This window comes from Hyperolius riggenbachi, chromosome 12 (assembly GCF_040937935.1).
Source record: "Hyperolius riggenbachi isolate aHypRig1 chromosome 12, aHypRig1.pri, whole genome shotgun sequence".
Classification (NCBI taxonomy): Eukaryota; Metazoa; Chordata; class Amphibia; order Anura; family Hyperoliidae; genus Hyperolius; species Hyperolius riggenbachi.
This window is the reverse complement of record NC_090657.1, coordinates 213,772,769-213,783,513: the sequence shown is the minus strand read 5'-3', so window position 1 is coordinate 213,783,513 and position 10,745 is coordinate 213,772,769. Positions and strand designations below refer to the sequence as shown.

The following is a 10,745-nucleotide window of genomic DNA, read 5'->3' as shown; positions in this document are numbered from 1 at the left end:
CAGCAGATCAGATGTTTCTGACATCATTGTCAGATCTGACAAGATTAGCTGCATGCTTGTTTCTGGTGTGATTCAGACACTACTGCAGCCAAATAGATCTGCAAGACTACCAGGCAACTGATATTGTTTAATAGGAAATAAATATGGCAGCCTCCATGTTCTTCTCACTTCAGTTGTCCTTTAAGCCTCCCATATACTGCCAGACTTTCTCCTGACATGCCCGAAAGACAGATCCCTCTCTGATCGATATTTGATCAGAGAGGGATCTATCATTGCCCCACACTGCACATTAGTTTTTAATAGATATCTGCAAGAAATCTTTAAAGAGAACCTGAAATGAGAAAAAAAGTGCAATACATACCTGGGGCTTCCTCCAGCCCCCTCCAGGCTGATTGGCCCCTCGCCGCCCGGAAACTTTGCAAGTTGGAACGTACTACACATGCGCGGCCTGGCTGCAGCTCCTATTGCAATCATGTCGCTGAGCGAGTACTGTGCACGCGCATAACGCTCCTGGCCGCCGGAATGCGCCGAACTTACAAAGTTACTGCCCACCTAGCGGAGGATTGAGGTGGGGGAGGAGGGCGGTGAGGGAGCGATCAGCCTGGGCGGGGCTGGAGGAAGCCCCAGGTATGTATAGGAGTCGGAGTAGCCCCAGGTATGTATAAAACTTTATTTATACAGAATTAGCAGGGAACACGCGCCACTGGGTGTACACCCTCCACATAGATACCGCCGCACCCCTGATCAACTAGCTAAAAAAGTCCTCTCCTGATCAGTAATATCGGTTGATTTCTACTAAAAATTGATTAAAATTACGACTTGGCGGCCATGACAACAAAACAATCGATCAACGATACAATCTGTGAAGAATGTCCCATAGTGTATTAACAATGGCTCGCTGAGCTGCAATAACCCATTACGGGCTCGTTCATACTTCAGGCGTTTTCGGGGGGGGGGGTTACATTTTAAAATCCCCCACCAAACGCTTGTGCAATGAATGTTTATGAGAAGGTTCATATCAGCGCGGGTCGTGCGCTGTCCGTTCAGTGAAGCGGTGCCTGGACCATTTTTGAGGCGTTTCCGCCTCAATGGAAAGTATAGGAGTTTGTATGTTCTCCCCGTGTCTGCGTGGGCTTTCTCCGGGCACTCCGGTTTCCTCCCACATCCCAAAAACCTACAGATAAGTAAATTGGCTTCCCCTAAATTGGCCTTAGACTACAATACATACACTACATGATACTGATACACATATGACTATAGTAGGGATTAGATTGTGAGCTCCTTTGAGGGACAGTTAGTGACAAGACAATATACTCTGTAGAGCGCTGCGTAATATGTCGGCGCTATATAAATACTAAATAATAATAGGCGAAACGCAAAACGCTCACAAAGTCACTTTGTGCAGCGATTGCGTTTTTGAGAATAAATAGCATTTATTCTTTTCCGGGTCAAAGAGTTCACTTCCCGACTTGCGTCAGGGAGTGAGTTACAAAACTGCTCTGGAAAAAACCGCTTAGGGCTCGTTTAGACTATACGCGCTGCTGTGCACATTTTGGCAGCGCACATAGGCTATCATTCATAAAGCATTCCCGCATGCGGAAATGCGTAATACCGCTGACTTTACCGACCACCGAGCAAGTTCTGCATTCATAAAGCCTCTTTCCGCATGCGGAGCTGACATTCCCGTACAGAGTGACAACGTACCGCCTTGTGCGGCTTTGATACGCAGTTATCCAGAAAAAGTAGCAAAAGGTTCATTCATAAACATTTCCGCATAGCGGTATGCGGAAGGGGATTACCGATCCCCTGGATGTAGCGGGAAGCTTGCGGAGTACATGTAAGTGAATGGGACGGACCTCCCACACATCAGCAGAGAGAGCACCGCATGGAGGGACTCGACCAGCTTTTCTGTTTCCGCATGCCTACCGCCCGCCTACCGACACCATGCTCCAGAAAACCTCCGCACTGCTACCGCCCCAGGCACAAAGTTTATGAATTACCACCCAGAAGGCACAACTACCGACGGCGGTATTCTCCCGCACGGGTTCCCCTTACCGACAGCCTGTTCATGAATGATAGCCATAGTGTGCAACACGCATGAACGATAGACAGCCCTTCTACCGTTCCCATCATATGCGTTGCGCTATCGCATGCTGCACGCATCTTTGGGAATCGCAGCACAGATCCCATTCATAGTAATGAATGGGATCTTCAGCGCATAGTGGCGCAGATACAGTGCGGTCAATTGCGTTCCGATCGCACAGCCATCTGCGCTAAATGATGTGAATGAGCCCTTAGAAAACCGCTAACCACAAAAACAAATCGCCCACCCAAGCGCCAGGAATCTGAAAAAAAAGACCACTTCAAAAACAGCCCAACTCGGATGGACACACAAGCTTTACAAGGCCTAATAACTAGCTACCCCCCCCCATGGATTGCAAGCTCTTCAGCCACACACACCTGTCCCATACATGACCTGGTTGCAGCACACGCTGTGTGTATGGGCGACTAATATATACACATGACAGAGCCGCAGTGACAGTGCCCGGCCTAGAGCAACACACACCTTCCCATCCTTCCTCATGCTGCTTCAGGGGTACCGGTCGGGAGGGGGGGGAGGACAAGGAGGAAGAGCTGTGAAAGGGGGGAGGGTGGTGGTCCTTCCCGGCCCGCCTTCCTCCCCGCCCCGCCGGCCAATGGGCGCCGCTGGATTCAGAAAGTTGCCCATATTTGGCGATGTTCTGTCCGCGCGCTGGTGGGCGGTGCCGCCTCTCGCTGACGTTAAATAGCATAGCGACCGCTAGAGAGGTCTCATTCAGCCGGCGGCAGCAGAGCTGACAGCAACACTCCCAGCCTAACCTCCTTTACATCTCTCCGACCAGGAAACCCTACCAGCCAGGTAACTAGCTCAGCCCGGGATGCACTACAGGGCTCAGCAGGACAGGGGCTGTCTGCAGCCATCTGCTGGGAAATGGCTAAAAGGATGTCTGGGGCATGCTGGGATTTGTAGTGACAAGATTTGTCTTTCATATTTTTTACTATAAAAAAGAAAGGGTGTTGGGATGCTGAAAAATGTATGAAGGGTGATTAGATGCTATGGTGGGATTAACTGATTAGATGCTGCATGCTGGGAATTGTAGTGCAATGCTGAAATTGATGCTGGGGGTTGTAGTGCGGTGGATTGTAATATAATTGTTGGGGGGGGGGGGTTCTGGTTTACTTAGAAAGGATGTTGGGGCTTGTGACAGGTGTGGCCCCTCTTGTGTCGTTGCAAAGGGTGCTTTGTGGCTTGTAGGCTCGCCTTCCCGTGATGCTTAGCGCGCAGCCAGCATAGTGTGGGGGTGCCGGGAAGTGTAGTGCGGGGACAGATGTCATTGGATAGGGGATGTGAGATGAACCGTTACTTGTGTAATTGATGATGCAATGGCAAAGCTTTATGTAAGACTGCTGATTTGCTGTAGTAGATGCTTGCTGGGACTCGTAGTCCAGTGACTGGTCACCTAGAACTATAGGTGTGGCCGTGGTGAGATTATAGAGCTGAGACTACAACGGCCATCATGCTCAGCTGTATGCACCATTTGTTTCATCATTGGATAGAATACTGCGAGCATTCTGGGAGTTGTAGTTTCGGCATGTGACATTAGCAGCCTTTACTTTCCGTCGTGCTCATCACGCTTAGCCCAGTATTAGAGCTACGCAGGGAACTGTAGTTTAAAAGCTGCAAGTCAATTGCTAGTGCAGATCGTTGAGTTGAATGGTCGGTACTTGGCTGCTGTCGTGGTGGATTGAAAGTCACTGCGTGTGCTATTCAGCCGGGAGTTGCTGTAAGCTGGGCTCGGAGGTAGCATGGGCGTGTGCGCATCACTGATGGCGGTGCTGAGGCTGCAGCACGCGCTGCTCCGGCATTGGTCTGCCGGTCTCCCTGGGCGACGAAGGGAGCCCGTTATTGGGTGTTGGCTGGCAGGTGCCGCATGGTGGGCGGGGCGCGCATCGGCCTTTGTCCGCGTTTGCGAGAGGCCTATGCGCTTCCGAGAAAACTAGTCGGGAGGGAGCGGTGTTTGACGTCACGACCTGGCCACCCCCACCTCTGGCTGGTCTGATCCGATGATGCCGACGCAGGCCACGCCCAGCTTGTGCCTCAGCAGCGCGGAGTGGGCGCGGTCGAGGGAACCAGTCGCTGTGCACTACCATATTAGGACACAGAGCTGCCGATTGGTTGTGGGAGGGAAATTCAAACTGGGCGCGGTGGGCGGTGCCTTGCCTGACCGTTTCCGGTGTCCTGTTGTCTGGGAGGACTAGGTGGGGTCAGAACTTTCTAGAGGGGAAGGTGATTGCCAAGTGCAGGGTGACTGTGCAATGCATCCCATGCATGACAAAGGGAGGGTGGGGCATGATGTCATATGATGTAGCATGTTCTGCTCATTTAATTGCTTTTTAGTCATTTTTACCTGCCATGTGACTTGTCTTCAGGCTTTGCAGGGCTGCTAAAGTAGCCAGCATATGCAGACTCCTAGGCACAATATGCCATCTTATTGCAAAGGGTCTGCAAACTGGGCACTACAAAACCCAGCATGCTTCTAATTTAGATAGTGTAGTCTGTGGTAGTAAATTTGCCTTTCAGAGGGTAGAACTGGCAAGATTTAATCCAGGTTTTTTTTTATCAGGAGGGATTGAATTGCCTTTTTTTACAATATGGGTTATGCCTATTTCAGATTTTTTTTTTCACCTTGAATTGCAATCTTTAAAGGACCACTATCAAAAGTAAAATGCTTACAAATAATTGTTAGAGTAAAATGAGCCGTAAATAACTTTTCTCCCATGTTGCTGCCTTTTACAGTAGGTAGTAATCTGACAGAACCAGCAAGTTTTGGGATAGTCCATCTCTTCATGGGGGGGTTCTCAGCATGGCTTTTATTTATACAGACACTCCCTGAAAAGAATTTACCTAAATATGCTGGCCAGCCTCTGGCTTCAGACTATCTTGGCAGTTGGGATGGTGCAACTGCCATTTGCTAAGTGCTTTTCAAAACCAAGAAAACCCTGAATCCCTTAGAACCAACAGGTTTTGCAGTAACCCATCTCCTGTCACTACCTCACTGACAGCAACATGGGAGAAAAGGAAACTTCTTGCTCATCATACTCTGGAAGAAATGTGCTGCTTTGAATGTTTGCATACACTTTAAATTGTACAATTTTCACAATGGTGGTCCTTTAAGTTATGATGGGCGGTGGCATCTTTACTGCTGATTCAGTGCATGTGACATGAGCAGAAACACCTGGTCACTGGGAGTTGGGCTACATAATATAGCTGAAACCAGGATATTGTACAACAGTTTTTGTTGCACTGCCTATTTAAGCAATATCAGTTTCCTGGCTGTACTGCTGAGCCTCTCTGCCTTAGACTTTTAGCCATAGACCCTAAACAACCATATGCAGGTCAGGCGTATCTGACTATCTTAGCTGCATGTTTGGCTTCAGTAGTGTCTTAATAACACTAGGAACAAAACACTGCTGTTCCTAGGCAACTGGTATTGTTTCAATGGAAACATGGCAGCCTCCATATACTTATCACTTTATTTTGTCCCAATAATCCAACATAGACCTTGTCATATGTTTTGTAGTTTCATGAGGAGCATTGTACAGCATGCCCCACTGCTGCTTTTAACTTTACAGTATCTGAAATGTAGTCTTCTTACACCTCAGCTGTCATGGGAGTTGACTAGCTATGCATAACTGAGTGTATTCCAGTATGTGCAGTCTACAACTTCATGTTAGCAGGCAGATTTACAATGGAGAATTTGCCTAAAGGCTGCCTTCTGGTTGGTCACCATAGCATTGTTTGTTGGCAAATGTGCTATAGTGAAGGCTGCTACCCAGATGCTCTGGGAAATGGCAAGCTGCAACACTAGTTACTGGAAGTGATATTGAACTGATCATCTTCAGATTTTATTGGCTTCAGCCATATTAGTTATGGGTAATTGCTTATTATATGCTATGAATTGTATATAATCAGCTGCTATTAAATGTGATTGAGTTGTATATGCTAACATATTTACTGTTCTTGGTTTGCAGTAAACATGGATGATGAAATCGCTGCCCTCGTTATTGACAACGGATCTGGTATGTGCAAAGCCGGTTTTGCTGGAGATGATGCTCCCCGTGCCGTCTTCCCATCAATCGTTGGTCGCCCAAGACATCAGGTTTGTAGGCCTCAAAACTGGAATTTGTCCATTCCTATATAACTTGTGACTCATGTAGTGTGTAACCTGTGACTCATGGTAGTTCATCACTTCCTCCTACAGGGTGTCATGGTTGGCATGGGTCAGAAAGACAGCTATGTAGGTGATGAAGCCCAGAGCAAGAGAGGTATCCTGACCCTGAAATACCCCATTGAACACGGTATTGTCACCAACTGGGATGATATGGAGAAGATCTGGCATCACACCTTCTACAACGAGCTGCGTGTTGCCCCAGAAGAACACCCAGTCCTGCTCACAGAAGCTCCCCTGAACCCCAAAGCAAACAGAGAAAAGATGACACAGGTTGGTTTAAATGAATAGCCAGATAATCTTCAAACTGGGAGACTTCTTCATACATCTTATTCCCCATTTCTCAGACTTCATTTTCTTTCAATATTTCCAGGGCTCTCTTCTGGCATTTCCCTCCTGAAGCCTCAGGTTTCTGTTTCATTGGTTTATTTCTGCTTGTTCTGTTCTTTCTACACCTAAACTGTTTTAGGCTTTTGGGTTTTTTAACCTGCATGCTGGCTTGTTAGCATGGTTTGGGGTGTGCCACTCCATTGCTTGTATACTGATACAGGTTTTTCCTCTTCAACAGATCATGTTTGAGACCTTCAACACCCCAGCCATGTATGTTGCCATCCAGGCTGTGCTGTCCCTGTATGCCTCTGGTCGTACCACTGGTATTGTGATGGACTCTGGTGATGGTGTTACCCACACAGTGCCCATCTATGAAGGTTATGCCCTGCCCCACGCTATCCTGCGTCTGGATTTGGCTGGCCGTGACCTGACAGACTACCTCATGAAGATCCTGACCGAGAGAGGCTACAGCTTCACCACCACAGCCGAAAGAGAAATTGTGCGTGACATCAAGGAGAAACTCTGCTATGTGGCTCTTGACTTTGAGCAGGAGATGGCCACTGCTGCCTCATCTTCATCCCTGGAGAAGAGCTACGAGTTGCCCGACGGTCAAGTCATCACCATCGGAAATGAGAGGTTCAGGTGTCCAGAAGCCCTCTTCCAGCCATCTTTCTTGGGTAAGAATCAATAGCTAGGTTCTCAAAACAATCCACTTGTCAAGAGTCCCAATTATCCAGAATTAAACTAACCAGAATAAATCGGTCAGTACTCCAAGAGGCTAAAGCAGATCAAGATGAAAAACTAACTAATTAACTTGTCTATAAAGTTTAGATAGCGTACACAGCAAATCTAGCTGCAAATAGCTTTAATAGAAAATGATGATTTCTTCCTGTCATACAACAGCAGCCATGTTTGTAAACATTAGAGGCAGGCATATCTGTATCTTGAGCACTCAACCTGTGAAAAACCTAATCCTCCCTCCTCCTCCCCTCTGGTTCTGAAATCAATGGCTAGTAACACCTCCTCCTGCCCAGACTGAGCTCCCATGAGCCCTTGCTACTGCCAAGGCTCTCTGAAAACCTGTGGGCATGGTTTATTTAGTTTATCAGGAATAAGAGTATCAAAAGTATTTGACTTGAGGAATGCCCTAGAAACAATGGTAAAGGAACACAATTATGCAAAAGTTCACCTTGGATCCACTTTAAGGCCAACTTAGGCTTTTTGTAGTCTCTGCTTAGACTGGCTTCCACACAGCACTTTAAGGCCAACTTAGGCTTTTTGTAGTCTCTGCTTAGACTGGCTTCCACACAGCTTCCCAGGGTTCATATACTTTAACTCTGTAGTAAATATTCAAATACAGTAATGTAGGGATCAATGAGATGCAGTCTTCTGAAACTATGTAAGTATATAGTTTGCAATGGACCAGTCCTCTTAAACCCAGGTTTAAATTGGTCAGTTTTGAAGTTGCATTAACTTGGAAGAATTTGCTTACATGATCATCCCTATTATGCTTGGCATACGTGGCTTAGTTTTGCCATTCGATGGATCCCGCAGGTGATTCTGATCTTTTTGCATTGTCTTCAATGCTGAAACTATCAGGCTGGAGATGGACATGTCCAATTCATCAAGCCATGTATTCCCAGCATAAATCAGTAAGCATTTATCTGGCATCAGCCAATCCCCCATCAGTGCTGGATAACCAAAAATGTTAGTATTTACTGTTAAAACTAATGCCTAGACACTTCCACTTTTGAGCCCTGTAGACTAAGTATATGGTTTGACATGGGCACACTGAGTGTTTAAAATGTTTTGCCATTACCAGTAAACTAAAGTTATTGGAGTCAATCTTATGCTGATGGCCACATGACTGCAAATGTAGTTCATTAACCAATATACTACTCTCTATCCTTTGCAGGTATGGAATCTTGCGGTATCCATGAAACCACATTCAACTCCATCATGAAGTGCGACGTAGATATCCGTAAGGACCTGTATGCCAACACTGTACTTTCTGGAGGTACCACCATGTACCCTGGCATTGCTGACAGAATGCAGAAGGAAATCACTGCCCTTGCTCCTAGCACAATGAAAATTAAGGTAAGAATTAAGTTCAGGCATGGTCAGTGAAGGCTTTAAAGCCCAAGTTCTTCCCAAGTTGTTGCAGCCACTAATGGTGGTTTCTTTTCGCAGATTATTGCACCACCTGAGCGCAAATACTCTGTCTGGATCGGTGGCTCCATCTTGGCATCACTCTCCACCTTCCAACAGATGTGGATCAGCAAGCAGGAGTATGATGAATCCGGCCCATCCATCGTCCACCGCAAATGCTTCTAAATGGACTGCTAGCAGATGCATTGCATTTGCTGCATGAGTTGTTCAAAGTATTAATTTGCCTTTGGCAAATGTGTACGCCTCATGCTAGCCTCGTGAAACTGGAATAAAGCCAATTTCCAAAAAACGAACTTGCCCTTGGAATGTGAGACACCTCTCAAGTCATCTTGTCGTTGGATTTTGTAATGCAAGACTTGGACCTGTCTCGATCTTGAACACCCATTCCTGAGGTCTCCATGCTAGCATAGCGTACCCTGTACACACCTCCAGTACAAACCCTGGTTGGCATTCAGTCTGGGTGTCCACTTAAGCTAACATTTTTAAAAGCATTTCTGTGAAAGGCTGCCGATCTGTTATGGTGTTGTGAATGACACTTCCCCCACTTAACCCATAGCTGTCATGGGGAGGTCGAAGTGGGAGGTGTGCACAGGGTATCTTGAGGTTTAGGCTTCCAGATAACCAATTTTTTTTTTTCTTTTCCTTAGCGCTTAATATTCCAGAATTTCATGTCTGAGGCTGGTAGGAGTTCATGAAGGAATTTTGTCACCTTTCTTGCCACTTTTTTTTTTTTTTTTCCTAGTAATGTTGGGGGAAAATGCCATCCAGGCCTTAGAACCAGGTTTCTTTTCTTTAGCCCAGTTAGTGTTCCCAGCATTCAACATGGGTCTGAAGAAGTTACAAACTTATTGCAGTTACACCTGTAAATTTATTCATCCCAAGTTAATTTATGTAAATTTTTTTGTATGTTGCCTTAATGTTCACATGACAGTAGACACAACCAAAATTTGTAAGTCATCCTGAAGTTGAGAAATGTTTAACTCCTGGAAAACACTTCATTGTGTAAGAAAATAAAAGCGCTGCAGTAAACAGATTCACTTGTAAGTTGTCCATTGATCAGTTTCGCTAACCATGCCTTGACACTTCACTCACCAGCAGGTATTAACTCCAAACTAGCTGATTACAAAGCTTGGAGATCGGCTAATTGAGTGCATTCTTATTGTTTGGGTTGAGCCAGTTAAAGTGGAATATAACCTAGCATTTCAACTTTGCTCTAAAACATTATTTACAGCATATTATATGCAAAACTTTTTTTTTTACTAGACCGGCATTGGAAGGGTTAAACAGAGGTTTAAAGTTCCGTGGAGATATGCAGAAGTTCAGATTGTTACATTCTATTTGGTTATATCTATTGAGAAATGTTACTCTTTGGCTGTCCAACTCCTTCTCAGTCAGAGATGAGTCACATTCAACACTTAGATACATTTACGTAAACAAAATGTATCTATCTCAGCTTCGGATGCGTCTGCAGAAATCTCCAGGAACTTTAAAGCCCTGTGTAACCCAATGCTGGTCTATTAAAAAAAAAAAAAATGCTGGTTGCATATATATACTCTAAATGTGTTAGAGCAAAGTTGAAATGCAGGGTTATATTCCGCTTTAAGCTGCATACAACTTCTACCAAATTGTTAAATTTTCTTGCTCTTCGGTGAGTCTAAACACCCCCAGTCAGAAGAACCTTTACTAAGGCTAATGCCATCTTCCCAAACCCTACTTTGCAAATTACAGTTCTGCCCAGTAAATGCAACTCCCAAAAATTTAATCTGGTGAATATCAACTCAATGTTTCATGACTGGAGTCTCCACTTGAAAACAATACCAATTTTCAATATGCCCAATGCCATGCTGCCTGGAGCTGGGATTAAGCCTCACACATTTAGTAGTGCTGGTTGGCCACCTTTCTGGATGTCCACAAACCTCAATGTTGGTGGGACTCCAAGGACATGGTTTGGGATGGTGAGACATTGGGCATAGCTGG

At 45.8% G+C, this 10,745-nt stretch overlaps 1 protein-coding gene across 1 annotated transcript; it reads left to right on the top strand.

Annotated features, from left to right (window-relative positions):
• Positions 1-2,789: 2,789 nt before the first annotated feature.
• On the top strand, positions 2,790-9,801 carry ACTG1 (actin gamma 1). The gene is made up of 6 exons (XM_068263182.1): positions 2,790-2,899; positions 6,073-6,200; positions 6,303-6,542; positions 6,838-7,276; positions 8,515-8,696; positions 8,790-9,801. The coding sequence occupies exons 2-6, from the start codon at positions 6,078-6,080 to the stop codon at positions 8,931-8,933; spliced, it is 1,128 nt and encodes a 375-aa protein (XP_068119283.1). The 5' UTR covers positions 2,790-2,899; positions 6,073-6,077; the 3' UTR covers positions 8,934-9,801.
• Positions 9,802-10,745: the final 944 nt, after the last annotated feature.

What these genes read in the sequence shown, in the direction of transcription:
- ACTG1 (XM_068263182.1), top strand. Translation starts at nt 6,078, where the DNA reads ATGGATGATGAAATCGCTGCCCTCGTTATTGACAACGGATCTGGTATG. An exon ending in TTGGTCGCCCAAGACATCAG is followed by an intron (nt 6,201 to 6,302) that starts GTTTGTAGGCCT and finishes TTCCTCCTACAG; the next exon opens with GGTGTCATGGTTGGCATGGG. An exon ending in ACAGAGAAAAGATGACACAG is followed by an intron (nt 6,543 to 6,837) that starts GTTGGTTTAAAT and finishes CCTCTTCAACAG; the next exon opens with ATCATGTTTGAGACCTTCAA.